The sequence below is a fragment of the Mercenaria mercenaria genome, chromosome 11 (assembly GCF_021730395.1).
Source record: "Mercenaria mercenaria strain notata chromosome 11, MADL_Memer_1, whole genome shotgun sequence".
NCBI lineage: Eukaryota > Metazoa > Mollusca > Bivalvia > Venerida > Veneridae > Mercenaria > Mercenaria mercenaria.
The window spans coordinates 52,411,197-52,434,603 of record NC_069371.1 but is presented as its reverse complement, the minus strand read 5'-3'; the positions used below and the strand labels follow the sequence as shown (position 1 = coordinate 52,434,603).

Sequence of the window (23,407 nt, the reverse complement as noted above, 5' to 3'; positions counted from 1 at the left end):
TATGCAATGTTACATATCAAATATCTAAGATCTAGGCCTTCAGTTTTATTTTCAGCAAATTTATGAAGATTTCCCTATGTACAATCAAGTAACCCCTAGGGCTGGATCAGTTTGAACCTGGGGGGTCAAGATCTGAACAATTTTGTAGAGGTCCACTAGGCAATGCTACACGTGAAATATCTAAGCTCTAGGCCTTCTGGTTTATTTTTAGAAAAATTTTGAAGATTTTCCTATGTAAAATCAAGTGACCCCTGGGGTGGGGTCAATTTTGACCCCATCATGATTTGAACAAATTTTGCAGAGGTTCACTAGGCAATGCTACATGTCAAATATCTAAGCTCTAGGCCTTCTGGTTTATTTTTTTAAAAAATTTGAAGATTTTCCTAAAGAAATCTATGTAAAATCAAGTGACCCCTGGGGCAGGGTCAATTTTGACCCCGGGGTCATGATTTTAATAATTTTAGTAGAGGTCCCCTAGGAAATGCTATATGTCAAATATCTAAGCTCTAGGGCTTCTGGTTTTTGAGAAGAAGATTTTTAAAGTTTTTCCTTTCGGTTGCCATGGCAACCAGAGTTCTGCATGGAATTCAATTCTTTGAACAATTTTTGTAGAGCTTCACCCAAGGAACATTCCTGTGAAGTTTGGATGAAATTGGCCTAGCGGTTTATGAGAAGATGTCGTTTAAAGTAAAAGTTTACGGACGACGGATGCCGGACGGTGAGTGATCAGAATAGCTCACCCTGAGCCTTTGGCTCAGGTGAGCTAAAAAAGAAGAGCAAGGGCTCGTATAACTTCACATGCTGATTAAGATAATACTCTAATGTTTGATGACTCTAGGTTATTTTTTTTACATGTGACACAAATGTCAAACGGACAGAAATCAAGACAGACAGACAAAGGCAAATCTAGATGCCCACCCAAAAAATGCTTGGGGATTCAAAAATAGATGCTTTTTATGTGAGAATAATTTTCTTCCTAATTCTTTTATATATCTGTTTTGTCTATATGCATCACAAATAAATACTTGGCTGTGCATTTGATTACACCTTTGAGCACAGAATTTAAGAATTTCCACAGCACAAACTACACCAAATTTAAAATAAAAAAAGACAAACCTATATACAACTGACTCTGTATTACATCTGGACCATTTCCTTCTAATTTTATATTCTCTGTCAAAAACTGCTCAATTAACTGGAAAACAAATATAAAACATTGTTCATTTACCAGATGCATACTGGTATACGTCTTACGTACTGTAATGAAACATGTACATGTATATAATTAGGTAAGAGGTATGGTATATGGAAAATAATGTTAATGTTTTTAGGAAAAGTTCAGTAACAGTACTTCAAAAAGTAAAATCTTAGAATACTTTAATGGTAATAAAAGATCAATGCATGTCCAAATATGATTTTTACCTATAATTAATTAAATATTATTCAAAAACGACTGAGGCAAAAGATACTAGTACATTTCTGAGGCAAGTTTCTTAGGAAAGTCAGATAAGGCATGTACTTTTAAACATATTCTGCCTAAATTTCATATTAATTTTGAAAATTGAAAAAATAACTAGATGTACATAGAATATGAGTAAACATGGAAGTATATTAACCTTTAACCTGCTGGTGGCAAGTAATTCTGCCTTTGCGACCAGTGCAGACCAAGATCAGCCTGCACATCCATGCAGTCTGATCACAGTCTGCTCTGTTCGCTATTCAGTAAGTAAATTTTCAGTAAACTCCCCTTCAAATAATAAATGGTATTGCCCAAATTGAATGACGGACCAGTCCATTATAGAAATTTAGCAGGGTAAGGGTTAACAGTATTTTTATTACTTTGTGTGTTAGGTGTAAACTGTTAGGAATGAAAATGGTATGCCACTAAAAGAGAAAACATGACATGTGACTGAACTTGACAAACACAGAAAGTTTATATATACCGGGTATTTGATTAAGAATTTCTTGATTTAAGTCAATATCCAGTGTTAAAATATTTCCGTGACCGATGAGCATAGTAATTAAAAGAAGATAATAAAATCAGTGTAACAGAAGTCTGGAAAACAGTGTGACAAAAACGAAGAAAAATGAAACCTTGCCGGGTGAACTAAGGCAGAAGCTTTTTTTCAGTTCTAGGGAAATGATATGACAGGATCTGTTAGGAGGAGAAAATCGCACAGTAACCACTAAAATGGGGGGTGGGGGGGGGGGGGGGGGAGCACTGTAATAAAAAATAATATTTCTCATAAAAATTTTAATTGTCAAAAAAATGGGGAGAAAATAATACTTCTTGAAGAAGGGAATGGGGCTAAATTTATGCGCCAAAAATGGCCATGAAAAATAAGTTAGTACGCCGAAACATTAGGATTAAAGGGATTAACCCACATATTGAAGGCAAAAAATAATATCTGTGTATAGAAATTCATAACATTTAGAGCTCCTAGAACACGAAATGCCCCCCTTGATGCATTCAGTAATTGCACAAGTAACAGAAATTATTTGGTCACTGTACACAAAAATCTCACAGTAACTGTTCTTGGTCAATGTGATCTTTGACCAATTCAACTCAAAATCAATAGGGGTCATCTGCTGGTCATAATTAACCTCCATATCAATTTTCATGATAATAGGCCCAAGCGTTCTTGAGTTATCATTCGGAAATCATTTAACAGTTCCAGGTCACTGTGAAATTGACCTTTGACCTACTGACCTCAAAATCAATAGGGGTCATCTGCTGATCATGATCAATTTCCCTATCAAGTTTTGTGATCCTAGGGCCAAGCGTTCTCAAGTTACTGTCAAGAAACAGTTTAACTGTTCCGGGTCACTGTGACATTGACCTTTAACAAACTGACCTCAAAATCAATAGAGGTCATCTGCTGGTCATGATAAACCTCCAAATCAATTTTCGTGATCCTAGGCCCAAGCGTTCTTGAGTTATCACCCAGAAATTGTTTAACTGTTCAAGGTCACTTTGACCTTGACCTTTAACCTACTGACCCCAATCAATAGGGTCATCTGCTGCTCATGACTACCTTCCCTATCAACTTTCATAATCCTAGACCCAAGCATTCTTGAATTATCATCCGGAAACCATTTAACTGTTCCGAGTCACTGTGACCTTGACCTTTAATCTACTGATCTCAACATTATTAGGGGTCATCTACTGGTCATGATAAACCTCCCTATCAACTTTCTTCATCCTAGGCCCAAGCGTTCTTGAATTATCATCTGGAAATCATTTAACTGTTACAGGTCACTGTGACCTTGACCTTTGACCTACTGACCTCAAAATCAATATGGGTCATCTGCTGCTCTGGCTAACCTCTCTATTAACTTTCATGATCCTAAGCCCAAGCATTCTTGAGTTATCATCCAGAAACCGTTTAACTGTTCCGGGTCACTGTGACCTTGACCTTTAAGCTACTAATCTCAAAATCAATAGAGATCATCTGCTGGTTATGACTAACCTCCCTATCAACTTTCATAATCCTAGGCCTAAGCGTTCTTGAGTTATCATTCGGAAACGGATTGGTCTTCATACCAACCGACAGACCGCCTTACCAACCGACCGACCGACATCTGCAAAACAATATACCCCTCATTCTTAGAAGGGGGGCATAAAAAGTAAGTACTCTGAAAGTGACAAGTGGTAAAAACTTATTGACATAAGATTTTTGCAAGGTATTTTAATCTTATAAATAACCAAAAATATTGTGCAGAAGGTAGTAAAACCATTGCAGCAATGCTTTTGAAATTATGCAGAAAAATTACATTTACATTCTTCTTGCTTTTTTACCAATATATAACTTTTATTTTCACCCACTTCATCATTTTTCTGTGTCATATCATATTCTATGCAAATCTTGATGGAAATGATCATATTGAAAAATTTCAACCACACTGTGGGCAAGTAGCTTTAATGTGGAGATATGGCCAATTTAAATCTCATAAAAGAATGTATCTATTAATAACATAGAATATGCAGGTTTGGCATAAACAATACTATGTCCAAAATAACAAGGCCAAAAACAAAAAGGGTTGATAGGTAGGTACTTTTTTTAGCTATAACACAGAAAATATTTTTTAAAAATCCAGTTTATACATGTGCTTACAACACAAAAAGAAGACTAAACACTGCACATTGAATTTATAGCTTCCATCTGTCAAAATAAATATTGCTTATCTGTTGGGTCAGCAGAAACATACCTATTTTTCTAGACATTAAAAAATAATGAGTTAAATTTTAGTTCAAAACATTCAAGTAGAGCATTTTATTCTTGTCTTTTGTATTATGAATGGCATATCAGTGTGAAAATTACAACTGATTTAAGATATTAAATGAAAAATCAAAATTACTTCACAGCAAGTATACAATATATGCAATATACTTTCAATTTTTATAATTTTCAGTTTTTCACAATACTTTTTTTTATACAATTATTCTTTGTCTCAAAAATGTATCACCATCCTTTAAACCTCAAAAAAAAAAACTCCAGAAAATTATCAAAACACACTGCAAAAAGTTGCAACATGAACAAGAACATGTTGAATATAGTAGTCTACATCTGTGTGAAAAACTGTGAAAAAAAAATCAATGGTGCTTTCATAACATCAATGTGCCAGTCTTACCCAACAGATTGAAAACAATAAAAAAAAATAGTTTAAAACCTGGAGCTCATCCAGTCAAAAGTTTTAAAAAAATTAACTTTTTTCAGTGCGATAATACAACAGAATATCTTGTCAGATTCAAGTTAATCAAGGTTTTTATTGTTGGTCATATTTTACCAATTTCTGGCACTTATTTTATTTATTTCTGACACTGATGTAATCCATTTATGACAATGACTTATCCATTTCTGGAACTGACCTGCAGCTTAATCAATTTCTTACATTAACTATTGATGCATTCTGTTTCTGGCATTGACAGGACTGTGACAGTCCATTTCTTGGATTTTCACAACCAGACTTGATCTATTTTTGGCAATGACCATTGACTTTATCCATTTCTGCCATTCAGTCAAGTTTGAGCAATGGCCTTTACATTATAACTAACTAGACAAAAGCAAAAAACAATTCTCTATAAATTTTAAGCTTTTTACTAACTTTATAGCATTATCATTTTCTGCAGCTGACATATAAAATATTCTAAATCTGGTGGTAACCACTATCACCATCATTACTTTTGAACCTAATGACAGTACTGAATCTGCAACTCTGTCAAGGTTTTGTCAGAACTGGTGGAAAGCATTACAGGATGGCAGACATTCACTGTTTATCATTTGAACACAATCAGATAGGAATGGTGCTTTAGATAAAATGTGTCAATATGAATGCTACCTGTTTTATTGACAACAAAAATACATGCATTGATAATTGTTTAATTACAGAATGCACAGTGCTACAGGTAAATAAATGCATTTCATATTTCAAATTGAAAATTAACCACTACAGACCATATGGGTTCAATGAGTATTATTCAGTTTGCCATCCCTGCCAAAGAATAATTTCACCCTTCTTAATGATGGCGTCCGAAACTTTGTAGATGATTATGTTTTTGTCTAAGGACTATGAGAAATGACTTTCTCGGGGTTAAGGCTTTGAGAACAAGAGCTGTCCGTAAGACAGCCAAGCTCGACTATTCGAAATATTGTCACAGAAGCAGGAAATTATTACCCAAAATGTTAAATATCAAAAGAGTTTTAAGTTCGAAAGGGGACATAATTTGACCAAAATACATATCAGAGTTATGGGACTTGATGTTATCAACTAGTTTTATAACCCCGAAGAAACATGTTAAGTTTCAATTCAATATCTGCATTAGTTTTGGGGATAGTAACTTGCATGTTAAACTTTAACCAGAATTTTCTAAGTCCAAAAGGGGGCATAATTTGCTCAAAATACATGTTAAGAGTTATGGAACTTGACCCAGTGAGGTTGGTTATTGACCTTGAAAAAGAATAAATAAGTTTCAAAGCTATATGCCTTTTGGTAATAGCCGTATGTACTTGCACGCAAAACTTTAACCAGGATTTTCTAAGTCCAAAAGGGGGCATAATTTGCCCAAAATACATGTCAGAGTTATGGGACTTGGTGCTATCAACTAGTTTTATAACCCCGAAGACACATGTGAAGTTTCAATTTAATATCTGTAGTAGTTTTGGAGATAGTTACTTGCATGTAAAACTTTAACCAGAATTTTCTAAGTCCAAAAGGGGTATAATTTGCCCAAAATACGTGTCAGAGTTATGGAACTTGACCCAGTGAGGTAGGTAATTGACCTAGAAAAAGAAAAAATAAGTTTCAAATCTATATGCCTTTTAGTAATAGCTGTATGTACTTGCACGCAAAACTTTAACCAGAATTTTCTAAGTCCAAAAGGGGGCATAATTTGGCCAAAATGAAGGTCAGAGTTATGGGACTTGGTGCTATCAACTAGTTTTATAACCCCGAAGACACATGTGAAGTTTCAATTCAATATCTGCATTAGTTTTGGAGATAGTAACTTGCATGTAACACTTTAACCAGAATTTTCTAAGTCCAAAAGGGGGCATAATTTGCTCAAAATACATGTCAGAGTTAAGGGACTTGACCCAGTGAGGTAGGTAATTGATCTAGAAAAAGAAAAAAATAAGTTTCAAATCTATATGCCTTTTAGTAATAGCTGTATGTACTTGCACGCAAACTTTAACCAGAATTTTCTAAGTCCAAAAGGGGGCATAATTTGGCCAAAATACATGTCAGAGTTATGGGGCTTGACCCAGTGAGGTAGGTAATTGATCTAGAAAAAGAAAAAATAAGTTTCAAATCTATATGCCTTTTAGTAAAGCTGTATGTACTTGCACGCAAAACTTTAACCAGAATTTTCTAAGTCCAAAAGGGGGCATAATTTGGCCAAAATGAAGGTCAGAGTTATGGGACTTGGTGCTATCAACTAGTTTTATAACCCCGAAGACACATGTGAAGTTTCAATTCAATATCTGCATTAGTTTTGGAGATAGTAACTTGCATGTAAAACTTTAACCAAAATTTTCTAAGTCCAAAAGGGGGCATAATTTGCTCAAAATACATGTCAGAGTTATGGGACTTGACCCAGAGAGGTTGGTAATTGACCTAGAAAAAGAATAAATAAGTTTCAAAGCTATATGCCTTTAAATGATAGCTGTATGTACTTGCATGCAAAAACTTAACCAAGGTGTGACGCCGACGCCGACGCCGACGCCGACGCCGACGCCAGGGTGAGTAGAATAGCTAGACTATTCTTCGAATAGTCGAGCTAAAAACTGAGAAAAGAAGAAAAAGCATTGAACTAAACATCACCAAGCAGAAAGCTGTGCATTAAATATTTAATCTATGTATAAACACATTCTTCTAAATAAATACTAAACTACTGTCCATACACCCAGGTTTCATGAATTTTCTTTTTAATTAAGACTGAATTAGTATTCTGTATGAACCTTTAACACTTTAAAGGAAATGCTTCCCTATATAAGTGCAAATAAGAGTTAACCTACTCTGGACAACAATTTTACAGTAAATTATGTCCTGTTTAACTATAAAGCTAACCTTTAATGTTCACTTATTTAACCTTTAGCATGCTAGATAAATTGTCGTCTGCTGGAAATGTCGTCTGCTAAAATTGTAAAGTTCATTCAATTTGCTCCAAAATTGGAAGAAATATTGTCAGAGTAGCAAACAGCTTGGAACCTGATCAGACCCCGATTTAATCAGTGTCTGATCTGGTTCCAAGCTGTTTGCAAAGGCTGTTTAAATTTGCCTGCAGCAGGCTGAGGGTTAACTAACAGGTCAATCCTTCATATAACTAACTTTTGCATCAAAGTTAAAATTTCTGAAATTATTTAAATTTGCGCAACTTAGATATTATCCTGTATAGAAACAGAGAATTGGCTCAAGCACATAAACACCATGCTCTCTTTTTCAGTTAACAACAACTATATTAAATGAGTTGTCTACAAAAAAAGATGACACAGATTCAACTGATTTCAAATTCACCAAACAGGCAATGCAGCCTAAAATCAGACAGTACACATTGGACATTAATATCTAGTTTAAAATTGCAATCACTGCAGAAATTAGTGAGAGAAAAAAAATCCACAGCATATTTATAGTCATCACATCAGTGCAAAAAGGGGCTATCTGCTTCTCCCTGTACATAAAAATAACCACTTTTTGCCCTGGCATGACGGTATCGTTATATAAATATAGTACATGCTTGTTCAACAACTAACAGATGCAGGTAAATGAGAAACAACAAAGAACAACAACCATTCATTGACATAATATACCTCTCTCTCTGACTACAGAAATTAAAAGAAAACAACAGAAAATATAAAATATATGTACAACTACAAAATTTATCTCGCTTACTCTATATTCTATATACCCTTGCCTAATATGACAGTATATGAAAGAACACTTTCCCCACCGAAGGTCTGTAAACGTATTGTTTTATATCTATCAAATTCAATTTATTTAACCTTCAGCCTGCTGACAGCAAGTGATTCTGCCTTTGTGACCAGTGCAGACCAAGATCAGCCTGCACATCTGTGCAGGCTGATCATGGTCTGCACTGTTCGCTATTCGCTATTCAGTCAGTAAATTTTCAGTGAACACCCCTTGGAATAATAAGTGGTACTGCCCAAACTGAATGATGGACCAGTCCATTTTAGAAATTTAGCAGGCTAAGGATTAAGGTAGTGGACCCATTATGACAATCAGTAATTTCTGTTCGATTATGTTTTCTCTGTGTGTTATTTCAACATTTTGCAATTATGGAAACCATTACACATATATGACCTAAATTACCGACCAAAGAATGGCAAACTTACATTGCTGATTTCCACTATAGGCCCACTACCTTAAATGCATCAAATTCTTAAAAAACATAAAAAACTTTACTGACTGGCAAAAAAACTATGACTTTCAGCAAGCATAAAGGTTTTTGACGAATGTGGACGTGATTTAAGTGATACTATGTCCAAAATATAAAAAAATGCTTACTTTTGAAACACATTCATAAATATCTGAGACTCCAGACATTTGGAGGGGAGTGTACAATATATGACAGTGCCCAGCAGTACAGCATTGTGCTATGGAGTAAGTATCATAGTTCTCAAGCCATCATGTATTCAATATCACTATATTTTGTTATATGTACAAATATGTATATACATGTTCTACATGTTTCCTATACCATTTCCTAATATGTACATGATGCTGTGATGATTATCTTTTTTTTTAAAAGTAATAAATGTATAACTACAAAAAAATTGAAACTTAAGACTTTGACTGCTAAAATTACTTTTAGCTCATTTTTAAAACTTCTTTTATAAAATTTGGCTCAACTATTACATACAACACTACAACAAAACATCCTGCAAAATTTCAGTAGTTTACATATGAGCCGCGCCATGAGATAAAACCAACAGTGGGTTTGCGACCAGCATGGATCCAGACCAGCCTGCGCATCTGCACAGTCTGGTTAGGATCCATGCTGTTCGCTTTTAAAGCCTATTGGAATTTGAGAAACTGTTAGCAAACAGCATGGATCCTGACCAGACTGCGCGGATGCGGAGGCTGGTCTGGATCCATGCTGGTCGCCAACCCACTATGTTGGTTTTCCCATGGCGTGGCTCAAATATTTTAACGGAAGTTACAAGGATTTAAATATTAAAGTCTTAACATTGATGAATATAGGCCTAGTTATACATTAAACAATCTAGTAAAATTGGGAGAATTCTGATTTAACATGATATAAACAACATTGGACAGTGTACCAGTACAGACATCAAGAACCAGACTTTTGATGGTTGATGCTTATGTCTGAAATATCATCTGCCTTTGCTTGGCACAACTGCTGGTTGGAGACACATCAAACAAATATGACTGGAGTTTGTTTTTCAGCTATCTCAGAGAGTTCTAGTACACTGAAAGAGATCTTAAGTTGATTTCAGACATTAATATAAAATCTGAAATAAAATTTTACTAAGGATAACCATCATAGCTACATGTATGTTTATATTCTTTGTATAAACTGAACTGTCTTAGTATATACCAAGAAAAAACAACATAACAAGAGCTGTCAGAGGAGACAATGCACTTGACTATTTTGATTCTGGATAATGAAGAAGGGCTATCATCAGATGTGGATGTGGTGGTGATGGTTTCTTTGGACAACAGTTTAAGCTCGGGTTAAATTTCAGTACCGGTAACCTGAGTAATAACAAAGATAAAGTGAAAGTGCATCAAAAAATCAACTAAAATTCCAAAGTATGAATAGGACATAATTCATGGGATATTTCTGCCATAGTAATGTAACTTGTGTTGTATGATGTTGGTGATGATGCGGAACAACTATTTTAAGTTTGAATAAAATCCATTTAATAATAACCTTGATAAAGTGAAGATGCATCACAACTTTTACCTGAAAACATGAAATTCTAAGCATAAGGGGACATAATTCATGAAATTAAGGGACTTGTGTCATATGATATGGGTGATGATTTGGAACAACCTTCTGGTCAATTAAGTTTGAACCAAATCCATTCAAAATAATAGAGATATAGTGAAAGTGCATCCATCAAATTAGCCAAATATTCTTAAAATGGGGGCATAATTCATTAATTATCAGCACCAGTGTTATTGCCCTTGTATCATATATTTGAGTGATGATGCGGAAGTTCGAATCAAATCCATTCAGTAATCAAATGAGATATAGAGAAAGTGCATCAAAATTAACAAGTAAAGTGGGGGCAATAATTCACGAAATACTAATGCCAGAGATATGGACCTTGTGTCATATGATAAGGGTGATGATGTTTGAAATTCTGAGTAAAAGGGGGTATAATACATGCAATATTGATGCCTATGTTATGGCCCTTGCTTCATATAATGTGGGTGATGCTGAGAAAGGCCATTTTAAGTTTGAATCAAATCAATTCAGAAATAGCATACATATAGTAAAAGTGCATCAAAATTAACCAGAAATTCTATAAAAAATTGGGACATAACTCATGAAATATTGGTGCCAGGGTTATGGCTCTTGTGTTGTATGATGCGAGTCATGATGAGGAAAACGTATTTTAAGTTGAAGCAAATCCATCTAAAAATAACAGATGTAAAGGGAAAGTGCATCAAAGCTTTAAAGGGAATTCCTATAGTTTTTTATGCGCATCTTTCTGCGCAGCCGACACTTTCTATGGAAAACTGGACTGAAGTCAACATTTGTTGAAACATGTTACAGACAATCTTAAATATGAGGAATTTTGAATGAAATAACATTTTTGATAACTTATATCAGTAATCAAATGTTGATACTGGTTTATGCTGTATTGACAAGTATCATGCCTGACAGGTATCTTGCTATTTTTGTGGTTGTGTTTTCACATCGCATTTTAGTACAAAGACAGTGTTGTTCATATAATGTAAGATAATTGACTTAGTACTGATAAGACAATATCACATTTCAGATTATTTAGTATTCAATTATAGAAAGAATTAAGATTTTTTAAAACTTTTTTTTGAACTTTTAGCAGACATACTTGTAATCAATTTGGCCAGGTTCGCGCCATTTCCGTCCGAACAGGTGTTGTATTCTAGCGGTCTTAACATAAAATTTAGCCTGGTGACCCATACATTTTTAGCCATTTTTATGCTCACAATACAATTATCTATACACAAGGAGAAAAAGAAAAAATTCTATGAAAGAGTTTTTTCAAAATTAGAAAAAAATATTCTTCACTATGGCTATTTTTCATTGAAAAAAGTTCACAAAAGTAAATATGAAACAATATTGTTTTTCATTTGTACCCATTATTGTAAGGATAGAGTATTACAAATATGACTATGATATCAAATAAGTATATAATAAAATCTGTAAAGAGAAAAAACCGTATTGTGCTGCCTGGATGTATATTTTGGTTTGTATTTATAAAAAGGCAGAAAATTTTGAAAATGTTGAAAAATCGCTGTCAGTTTCAGCAATAGTGGGTGTGTTCAAAACAATTTTTCACAAAAACAAGCCTGGTGACCTATTGTTTTTATTTGTTCATTGTTTTCAGCACAAATTTTCCTATCATATATGTGAATTTAAAAAAATTCTATGAAAGGAAAAAAACTATAGGAATTCTCTTTAATGGGACTGTGTATGCAGACACTGGATCGAGTTGGATAGCTTTCCACATACTTGTAAAGTTGTTTTAAAACTCACAGTTTTTTCCAAGATATTGAAAACTTGAGAACTATGAGTGATTCTTTATTAAGAATGTTGTAAAATAAAGCACTGAGCACATTGGACATTTTACAAAGAATATGGGAAAATATTAAGGAAATTTGTGCAGGAACTGGAAATTGTACTCAACAGGTTATACCTTGAGACTCTCGGAATCCAACACATATTTTTGACTTTTCTGAGAAAAATTAATAGCTACACATGATTAAATAATAAATGATATATTAAAGTATGAAAGAAATATTCAAATTTGAAATTGTAATTATTAATCTACATGTTTCAACAATAGATTTTAGGAAATGTTTGGCAATTTTCTAAACTATGTAACATGTGTAATGTTAGCTTGTTCAGATATTTTTTAAAACCAAGAAATTTGAATATACAGTTATATGTTTTATGTTTGAAAATAAGTAACTGAGACTGGATCCTGCTTGCACTTCAAATTTTACTTTCTTGGTAGTCTTATAAACAAACATATCAAAAGATATTCCACAGGAAACAACTAGGTTTATCTATAAATTAATAGATTTATCTCTAGTTCTGGCTAACCATAACTGAACTACTGCTGTTTTTATTTTCTGATGATTGCGTCCATTAAGTTATGACTTGACCCCATTTCTTTACATAACCAGTGTTGTTCGCAACATTTCCACACCAACACTCATCAGAAACTGATCTCGTCACACAAAGTTCAAAGCAAATAGTTATCTTTTATTATAAAGGTCAACATTTTAATAACTATTCTTTTAATTTGATTATAAATATAAGCATTTTCAACAAAGTTAAAACTTACAACTTAGAAAGTTTAAAAATTCACAAAAAAGTCCATAAATAACATTTGTATTGATGAAATTATAGCTCAACAGATTTCTGGCATGATTTTTGGTAAGGTTTCAAGACAGAGTTTGTTTAAGCTCAGATATCTGTAACGACATATGAACATGATAACATAAAATTGAGTCATATGACCAGTGAAGTCAAGCAAAGTAATATGAAAATATAGTTCCCTAATATTCATTAACAGTTTTTGATATACACTAAAAACTCTGTGGTCACTTCATGGATGCCAAAACAAAACATATAAACCCCTGTCAATTATGGAGGATTAGAATTGGAAGTGTCTAGCCGTCCGGTAACCGGACGCCTAGCCTGCGTTCTAGTCGTCCGGTTACCAGACGGCTGGCAAATCATCAGGGGATTTTCTAGTCGTCCGGTAATTGATTTCTCAATGAATAAGTAATGATTTTATATAGTTTTAAATGTTATTTACTTAAAATATCAATACTTATCTGATTTTTCAGTCGATTAAATGCAAGAGATCATGTTTGTTTACAAATCCGTTGATATTCTATTTTTAGAAATGATAAAACATTGATCGCCGAACTTCCATATGCTATTTTGTAAAAAGTGGTGTTTTTTTCTAACGGCCTAAACTTTAATTATTAAAACACAAACTTTTTGAAGAATGGAAAGCTTAAAAAAGCAATTCATTCATTAATTTTGAATATAATTATTTCAAAATAAAATGGATTAATTATGAACGCTTAACTATTGACCATATCGACATTAAGGATAAATCCCGTTTTCCGGTTTTTCTTAAAGTTTTGAACATCACGCTGCCGCTTTTGAAATTAGATGTCATTTAAAACAGTTATTCATTAAAAAATACTTGAATACTAAAATATGAAAATTGAAAGTACTTCAAAACTGTTTTAATTTTGAAAAATCCAGTGAAAAAGTTGTTAAAATTTAAAAATTCCGATCCCATAAAAGCCTCCAGATGAACAGATTTTAGTAAGAGACACCACGTCGATCTCGCCATTATTAAGTTCGGCAAACTTCCATTTTATCGGCTGAATAATGCAGTGATTTATTGTAAATGTTTATCGTATGTATTTACACAAAATTTTGTTTGCAGATAGGCAGTAGATAGAGAACCGGAATCGGTTCCCTAGACAGCGAACTTATTCGTCCGGAACCGGTTCTCTAGCCAAGGTACCGTGCATAGGCTAGGGAACCGGAATTTTATTTCCATGCATAAAACTGGTGAAATTCACTTTGTTTCTTGTGGTAAGTATCATACTGTGCATGTTCTTATCTTAATAAGTTAATTAATTTTACTATTTCAGCAAGCTATGCCCTTTTATTTATTTGTGTTTACTGTGTCTCCAGAAGTGTACTCGCCGCATACTGTCCGCCATATTGGAATGATAAAATAAACTAAAGTACGAATGAATGCGAAATCGTCGACACTGGAGCCGAAATAAACTTGAAATTCAAACTTAAAATGTGTAAGACAATAAAAGAAACGATTAAAACAAATTAAGTAATTTCTGTTAATTAGTATTGATTACATATCTTTGAACGTGAAATGCCGAGGTGTTACAAACCAGTATTTAAAGTGGTCAAAGAATCTGTATGATATTTTAAGGGCAATTAAATTAATTTGTTCATCTATAAACATGTAATGACGCAAATACAAACAAATATTTATACTTAAATAATTAAAATAAAGTTTAAAGCAAAATTTAATAACATTTAAAAACTGCGAAGTAGTTTTCACGTATTCATTCGTACTAGTTTATAAATATGTTTCAATACAGCAGACACGGTATGCGGCGAGTACACTTTTAGAGACAGTAAACGCAGTTAAATGCAAGGACATGGTAAAATTAATTAAGATAATAATATGCACGACACTTACCATGAAACAAAGTGGATTTCGGCAGCATTATGCATAGAAATAAAATTCCGGTTCCCTAGCCTATGCACAGTCTTTTGCTTAGAGAACCGGTTCCGGACGAATAAGTTCGCAGTCTAGGGAACCGATTCCGGTTCTCTAGCCACTGCCTTGCAGATAAGTATAGATATCTTAAGTAAATAACATTAAAACTATATAAAATCATGTCTTATTCATTAGGAAATCAGTTACGGGACGACTAGAAAATCCCCTGAGGATTTGCTAGCCGTCCGGTAACCGGACGACTAGAACGCAGGCTAGGCGTCCAGTTACCGGACGGCTAGACACTTCCATTAGAATTTTGTGAAACAGTTTACTGGTACGCACTTTCAATACTCTCTCTTCTTATGGGGGCTACCACCCCCACACCCCCATTTTTTGTTTATTGGATCGAAAATTGTTACAATTTATTTAAGTGATTGAAACAAGCGCACCCTGCCTTTTAAAATCCTATAGCAGGAATTGTGTACCAGTAAAGTGCATTCTACTTTCTAGCCAAGGAAATTTCAACTTGCAAAATATCAACTCTGCTCTAAATTTTTCTCTTACTGTTTTTGATAAAAAATATATAATCTGAGCTATCAAATATTTCGTTATTGTCAATAGGAACTCATTATTTATTGGATTTTTGACAGCTGTAACCAAGGACGCCTAATTCATATTCTCACGAATTTGTATTTTTTTCAACCATGGGTGAATGGACACTTTAAGACACATGAACTATCGTACCTGTTCATCTCCCTCTTGCGCTAGTGTGGATAAATTTTCAACAGGTATCTTGGCTGTTCGTAAATGAACTTGTAAATCTTGCAAAATCCCGAAATTTTGGCCATCCTCGGCCATTTTTCAACATTCGGAATACTTTTGTTTAGAAATGCCGGTGTCAGGATAAAATATTCCGGAGACGAAATATCCACAATCAGTTCTTTAAATAAACGTCGGTGCAATTGCTGTTACTAGTGTTAGGTGAGAGACGGTTTTATAAAGGATATAGGATTATTGTAATGACATGACAAATTGTCAAAATGATAAACAGAATAATTATGTTCATCATAGTCATACAACAATATTTTCCTCCCTATCAGCCTATACAGTCAACATGTTTAATAAATGACTATTGTTTACATATGTTCTTCATCTGAGCCATGGTTGAGGGAAAGTGCCTTTTTGACTGCAGCAATATTGTTAACCTAGTTGGCAGTAAATTGTCTTATATGGCCTAGCTCGTTCAGCTTATCGGGATGGCATTTTAATTAGCCTTACGCATTTGGCTTGTCGGGATGACTTATTTTATGATCTGATATTTTATAGTTGTCATCCCTCTAAGCCTTACCCCTATCTGCATTTTACTGTTAGGAAAACAAAGACATTCAAAATCCAAAAAAGTCGATATACTGGTCCCAAAGACGTTAAAAATGGTACTGGTAGCTTCCTCGCTTGGCGCTCAGCATTAAGAGGATAGTGCTAGGACTGGTCAGTCCGGTGTCAGTATAATGTGACTGGGTGGGGTATCATGGCACGTGTCTACGGCGTGATATTCCAGTGAGGCAGCACTATAAAGTTGGGCATTATGCTCACTGCTACAAGTAGACACCGTCGTTTATATGACTGAAAAATTGTTGAAAAAGACGTTAAACCTGAACACACACACACAATATACTGGTCAGACTTACTTGCACTAATAAATTAAACACTAATATTCATGTAGAAACTTCAGATGGGTTGAATTTAATTCATATTAAAAAAAGAGACGTAAATCTTCGAAAATATGATATGACAGGTGCAAGGAGATATCTACCCTGACAGCGGTTTCAATAAATACCAGACTGCAATGACACTAAATTGCAGAAACAAAACACAAAATTTACATTCATAAAATATCAGCGAGGCAATTTTATGCTTTATTGTCAACGTAAATTCATTATCAGAGATGTAATCATTACAAATACTTTGTACATGTACCAGAAAACATTCCCAATGGATTTTATTGGGGATTGATTTCCTCACAGAAATATGCAGAATAAGTTTGGATGTGACGGAGACAGCGACAGTCAAAAGTTATCACGCTGTCCCAAAACATCCTATTATTTGGACTACCCTTGAATAGTCAAAATAATTTGATGCTTAGCTTAATTGTATTATATTTGTGAAGGGCAATCTATTGAGAAACTCAATATTTCCAAGGATCGCATCAAAGTAGTTGGACTAATCCCTTGAAGGACAGAGGCCATCCAAAAATTATTATAACATTGTCATAAACGTCATATTATTTTGACTAGATGTTGTCCTGAGTCAAGATCAGATCAGTATTTGCTTGTTTCCAGTCTTAAGGTGTGCAAAGAGCAGAACAGTTTCTCCAGTTAGAAGTTGTTGGGAACAGACAATTTCCAGTTTAGAGCAGAATGGGGTAGTACCTTTTCTAGTACATGTATGGTAGTTTCATGTAAATGATGTTGACATATTACAACTGTTTATAATTGATTTTAACATGATTGTAAAGAATAAACTAAAATTGTCCTTTTCCATGAAGTAAATATAAATTTATAATATAATAATTTGGATCATTTTACTATGACAGTGTACAGAAATCCTTAAATGAATGTTGCATTTTAAATCTACTTTTAAACTGCCAAACGGTAAATTTGAATGTGTGATGCACTTGCGAAATGATGTTCAAACAGTACTAATTTTCATCTTCACAAAAGTTTGACCTCTGGCAATTTGAATCTCTGTATACTAAATTTGAAGCTCGCAATGATAATTGTAAGCCAGAATTTTTAATTTTAAAGTAAAGCATCCATTTTATGAACAGATTATGAATAGATAGAAATTGTTCTTGCTAAACCTAAAGAATTATACACACTTTTGATCAGTGAACCTCAAGGTTATTGTTTTCAAAAGCATTACCATTAAAGGCTTAAAATGCTTTTGTGGCTGCCACATTTTCTGTTATCAACATAAATTATATTATAGTAATTTCTTGCGAAATCCTATTTTTGATTAACCTTCTTTGACAACAATTTTTGTTTCAATATGACGTAGTGTTTGTACTATTCTGTCATTCTTTCTGTCACACTTCTACATCCAGTTCAAATGGATGCATAATCAGCGAGAAGAGGACATGGATGAATTTCAGTACATCCATGTCTGATTATTTTTCTTGAGATATGCCTCCTCATTTGGACTTGGTAATATTACAACTACATCAGAATATTGTGTACTAAATTTTTTTCTGTGGTTTCAGAGAAACCAGTTTATATCCAGATTTGTTTTTTATAAGCTGGAATCTCAGTGACCACTTAAGGGAATGGATTGAAACTTCACACAATTGTTCATTGTGATGGTGTTACTTGCAGCGCTCAGGTTCCATTACTCTGCTTTACATTTTTACCAAATTATGTCCTTTTATCCACTCGGCAATTTTTGGTTAAGTTTTTTTATATGTAAACTGGTATCTAAGTATTCACTGATGGGAACGGATTAAAACTTCACACATTTGTTCACTGCGATGATCTGACTAGCTGCGTTGTACAGGCTCCGTAACTTATTTTGCATTTGTGAAAAATTGTGCCCCTTTTCCGAGAAAAGATATTCATTGGTTAACCTACTTTAGTGACAAGGCTGTTGAATGGTCAAGCATTGCTCTCCTCCATCAGCTCTTGTTTTTCTGAAGTTAATTGCTTTTTTGGCACTTTCTATCTATTTTACATTTTGAGGGTGCGTGTGTCATACAAAGTTGAAACATTATTCTTGTTTCTTATTTCTTGCCATATTTCTTCTAAGAGAATATAATTTTGATATTACATTTACACACAGAGAGAAGTATGGAAACTAGAAGTAGAAAACAACAGGGAAAATCGAAGTCTGTTTTTGTCACAGTTGGAACTACAAAATTTGACAAGCTTATTGAAACTGTATGCAGTGCCAGTACTTTAAAAGTAAGAAAGTTTTTAAAGTTATTATACCTGTATGTATAGATATAGACTAGATAATGGCACACTTCAATGGTAATAAGATCGTTAAGCTGATCGACAGTTGTCTCTATAAGATTTGAGTATTGACCTAGTTGATTTATACAGGTTTGACACCACTCAAAGGCATGGTAAGATTAGAATTTTGTTTTGTTCCTAGCTTTATGCTGTGCTAAAAACAGTACAGGAACTAGTGTAGGCCAGCATACATGTATCTATGGTCATGTATGGGGAATGAAGGGGAATGTTCTATGGGAGCAAAACATGGCTATATGAACTTTGTTTGCTCTCTGATATTATCCATCAACATTCCCAGAATGAAACTTTAGATGACATAACAGTTTGAATTGGGTTGAATTTTTCTATAAAATAATTTTTTCTGCTCTTCAAAGTGTCTGCAGATGCTTGGGTATCAGGAAGTGCTGCTGCAGATTGGAGCTGGTGAGTTTGAGCCGGGAAAGTCCGAGGTACAGGGTATCTCTGTTGACTATTACAAGTTCAAACCATCCATCAAAGGAGATATTGAGTCCGCTGATCTTGTCATTAGTCATGCAGGTATTTCTCTTTGATTTAATAGCACTTATTTGTATCTACAATTTAGGAAACAAACATCTGAAGTCATTAAGTATCTGTTCTTTGGAAAGTGGAAGATTGTTCTGATGACTTTCACTCTTTTTGCTACATGCTTTGGTTCTGTCCTATTTGAAAGAGCGAAAAGGTGATATGTTTTGGCATGGCATATTTATGCTTGACACCTATTTGTCAGCACCAAATCAATTTGATTTTGCAGGCACCAGGACGAAGTTGGAAGAATATCTGCCACCATTGTTTTCATATGACAAGAATTTTTCATTTACTTGTGCAGCATTAGTTTCAGCTTCAGTCTGATTTTAGCAGCATAAAGAACACAGTGTGCAAAGAAGGAGACTTAACTTTGTGCTCGTTTCATCCATTGTTTTCATTTATCTGAATTGAAGTTCCTTGAAATTATATTGGTAAATGGGGAATGTTTCATTCCATGAATGCTTAACCACTTGTTCTGCAAAAAAGTCACCTTTCATACAACATTGGAACCACATGCTGTGATTAGTCAGATCAGTGCTAGATTGCTGCAGCTTCTAAAGATTACTTACTCCATTTTGCAGTGTATTTAACTTGTGCATTAGGACAATTTGTATAATAAACACCACTCATTTGCTCTCCTAAGCAAATGGTCATTAAATACATGTTTGTATGTTTTGCAGGAGCAGGTAGTTGTCTAGAGACTTTAGGTGCAGGAAAGAAACTTCTTGTTGTGATCAACGATGAGCTCATGGGGAATCATCAGCTAGAGCTGGCTTATCAGTTACACAAAGATCAGCATCTGTATTACTGTACATGCAGGTAAGTTGCTGTGATTGGGAACTGTAAGTTCAAATTGGCTTATCAGTTACACAAAGATCAACATCTGTATTACTGTATATGCAGGTAAGTTGCTGTGATTGGGAACTGTAAGTTCAAATTGGCTTATCAGTTACACAAGATCAACATCTGTATTACTGTACATGCAGGTAAGTTGCCGAGATTAGGAACTGTCAGTTCAAATTGGTTTGTCTGCTACACAAATATCAGCATCAGTATTACTGTACATGCAGGTAAGTTGCTGTGATTGGAAACTGTCAGTTCAAATTGGTTTGTCTGCTACATAAAGATCAGCATCAGTATTATTGTACATGCAGGTAAGTTGCTGTGATTGGAAACTGTCAGTTTAAGTTGGTTTGTCTGCTACATAAAGATCAGCATCAGTATTACTGTACATGCAGGTAAGTTGCTGTGATTGGGAACTGTCAGTTCAAGTTGGTTTGTCTGCTACATAAAGATCAGCATCAGTATTACTGTACATGCAGGTAGGTTGCTGTGATTGGGAACTGTCAGTTCAAAGTGGTTTGTCTGCTACATAAAGATCAGCATCAGTATTACTGTACTTGTAGGTAAGTTGTTGTGATGGAGAATTGTCAGTAACAATGGGCCTATCTGTTACAAAAAGATCAGTCGTTGTGTTGCTGACTTGCAGGTAATTTGTGAAGGGAAAGCATCTGCTGGTTACACCAAGATAAGTGTTTCTTCAATTCCAGGTAAATTATGATGATAAATCATCAATAAGAAACACAAACATCAGCATCTGTGTTACTGTTCTTGCAGGTATGTTTTGATGGCAAACCATCAGTTAGAACTGTGGCTGTTGTGATGGCAAACCATCAGTTAAAACTGTGGCTGTTGTGATGGCAAACCATCAGTTAAAACTGTGGCTGTTGTGATGGCAAACCATCAGTTAAAACTGTGGCTGTTGTGATGGCAAATCATCAATTAAAACTGTGGCTGTTGTGATGGCAAACCATCAGTTAAAACTGTGGCTGTTGTGATGGCAAACCATCAGTTAAAACTGTGGCTGTTGTGATGGCAAACCATCAGTTAGAACTTTGGCTGTTGTGATGGCAAATCATCAATTAAAACTGTGGCTTATCAGCATCTGTTTTACTGTAGTTGTACATAGCATCTGTTGTTAATCTTTTCCAAATGACATGCAGAGTGCACAACCCAGATCATAACATGTAAGGTCAAGGTCACATTTTTAAAGGTCATACATCAAATAATTTGTGTCTGTTCCATATATTTATATATGGTCATCTTTTTACCTGCATGAAGGATTTTCATAAAACAAGCATCAATTGTTACTCTCATCAAGAGGACTTGCAAAGTTTGCAACTCAGGCCACAAGGTCCAAGGTCAAGGTCACACATGAAGGTCAAACGTCAATCACAACATTTTACTCTCCCTTTATCAAAGCTGCATCTGAACATATTTATTGTCTTTAATGATAGCTCTAGTTTATTGTGATACATTGCTGTTCCTATATTGTGCACACCACATAAAATAATACGGTTTTGTTGATTTTTATTTCCTGTGTCATCTTTCCAGTATTACAACTGCAAGAAAAAGTCTTGATGTCATGTATGTGCTTATGTAACTCATGATTTGTCAGCTAAATCTGAGCACTTTGTATTATCTGTGTCATATTTCCTGTTCAAAATTTTTTCAGGGGCAGTGGCAACATCTGGTGGAGACAATTTGCTGAGATTGCTTCTCAATTTTCATAATATTGCTTGCAGTATTGATGTAACAGCTTACAGGTGCTCTTCCTTTTTCAGAAATCTGGTAGAAACGTTGGAAACTGCCGACTTTAACAAATTGGTGCCATTCAAGCCAGGGAAACCAGAAATATTTGCACAATTTCTTGACAAAATGATGGGATTTACCTGACAAGATATTTCAGAAGATTAACATACAACTACGCTTGATGTACACTGTCTTATGTCTGATTGGTTCTGGAACTGAAACACACTTTGTAACATGTAACCATCTGTAACTGCATCAGGCCATCAAACTATTTTTGTTATTTATACACTGTTGCTATATTAAGAGATATCATTTCCAGTATTTCGTTACTCGCATATTTTGCATAATATTCCTATGTGTTAGGTTATTTAAGGTTATTGACTGTACGTGTTGGTTGGTCTACGGTGTAACGTTACATATATTTTAATTTTTTTGTAAACATAGAGAGTAATTTATCTCGCCTGCTACAAATTTCTTGCATTTCTTTTGGTCAATAGACAACGTGCAGACAGAATATATTCTATATCCTGCTAGTAATTTTTCAATTTTGATTAAAACAAAATGGCTGCCCCATTGCTTGCGTAATCAAATCAAGTCAGATTGTAAGTTCCAGCTATAGATATCGTTTCCGAGAGTAAATTCTAATAGTGTTTTCTTGCCAGTTTTATCTTCTAATTAATTTAGGTTAGAGAAGAACTCTAAACACAGGTATTTCGAGTAAATCACTATTTGCCATCCAATTTCTCTTCAGTAAGTATTCAGTGTGCAACATACCAGAATATTACTCATTGAACAATATAACCTTAACTTGAATATTACTCTGTTGGTAGTGATAATCTAAACACTGTTTTAAGAGTAGTACAGACTTGGACAGTACTTAAGAGTAGTGCAATATATATCACTACCAAATGGCTCTCGGTGAACTCTACACGGTAAGCAGTTCTCAGTAGGTCTCGCCTTACAACTACTCAATAAACAGTTTTCATCAGAGGATCATTTAGTGAACAGTTCTGACCTAAACAACACATGGTGCAGTTTTGACTCAACTGTACTCTACTTGGTCAACTGTTCTCATTCACCTTAAAGTCTGTGAATAACACTTCTCACATGAACTCCACTTGTTGTAGTTCTCACCTGGACTCGACTTGGTGCAAGTTTCTCACCTAAATGCTACATGCAGTTCTCACCTAAACTCTTCTCAGCTAAACACTACTGTATGCACTTGTCTGCTCTGAATATTACTCGCTGATTCTTCCTTAGGTTGAAGTGTCCTCTAGTTAATTACATGTC

The 23,407-nt window shown here is 34.4% G+C and overlaps 2 protein-coding genes across 4 annotated transcripts in view; one reads left to right on the top strand and one right to left on the bottom strand.

Moving 5' to 3' along the window:
• LOC123531657 (ankyrin repeat and SOCS box protein 11-like) overlaps positions 1 to 15,865 on the bottom strand; it is a 30,817-nt gene extending 14,952 nt beyond the window's left edge. The window contains exons 1-3 of one of the 2 annotated variants that reach the window (XM_045312813.2): positions 15,720 to 15,848; positions 12,390 to 12,428; positions 1,117 to 1,195 (exon numbers count right to left, since the gene is read on the bottom strand). In XM_045312813.2, the coding sequence (XP_045168748.2) occupies positions 1,117 to 1,195; positions 12,390 to 12,428; positions 15,720 to 15,833 (232 nt within the window). In that variant the 5' untranslated portion in view covers positions 15,834 to 15,848. Of the gene's footprint in view, positions 1 to 1,116; positions 1,196 to 12,389; positions 12,429 to 15,719 lie in introns of both variants that reach the window. The other variant, XM_045312816.2, reaches the window with a different exon arrangement.
• LOC123531658 (UDP-N-acetylglucosamine transferase subunit ALG13 homolog) lies at positions 15,862 to 22,769 on the top strand. Of its 2 annotated transcripts, XM_045312817.2 has the most exons (6): positions 15,892 to 15,956; positions 17,315 to 17,397; positions 18,807 to 18,928; positions 19,354 to 19,516; positions 20,206 to 20,344; positions 22,150 to 22,769. In XM_045312817.2, the coding sequence occupies exons 3-6, from the start codon at positions 18,815 to 18,817 to the stop codon at positions 22,259 to 22,261; spliced, it is 528 nt and encodes a 175-aa protein (XP_045168752.2). In that variant the 5' UTR covers positions 15,892 to 15,956; positions 17,315 to 17,397; positions 18,807 to 18,814; the 3' UTR covers positions 22,262 to 22,769. The 2 variants fall into 2 exon arrangements, with proteins under 2 accessions (XP_045168753.2, XP_045168752.2); XM_045312818.2 differs by lacking the exon at positions 17,315 to 17,397 and having other exon boundaries at positions 15,862 to 15,956.
• Positions 22,770 to 23,407: the final 638 nt, after the last annotated feature.

Bases quoted from the DNA above. Each gene is read 5' to 3' on its own strand.
- LOC123531658 (XM_045312818.2), top strand. From the start codon at position 18,815: ATGGAAACTAGAAGTAGAAAACAACAGGGAAAATCGAAGTCTGTTTTT. The intron at 18,929-19,353 runs GTAAGAAAGTTT...TGCTCTTCAAAG, and splicing joins GCAGTGCCAGTACTTTAAAA to TGTCTGCAGATGCTTGGGTA. The intron at 20,345-22,149 runs GTAAGTTGCTGT...TTCCTTTTTCAG, and splicing joins CTGTATTACTGTACATGCAG to AAATCTGGTAGAAACGTTGG.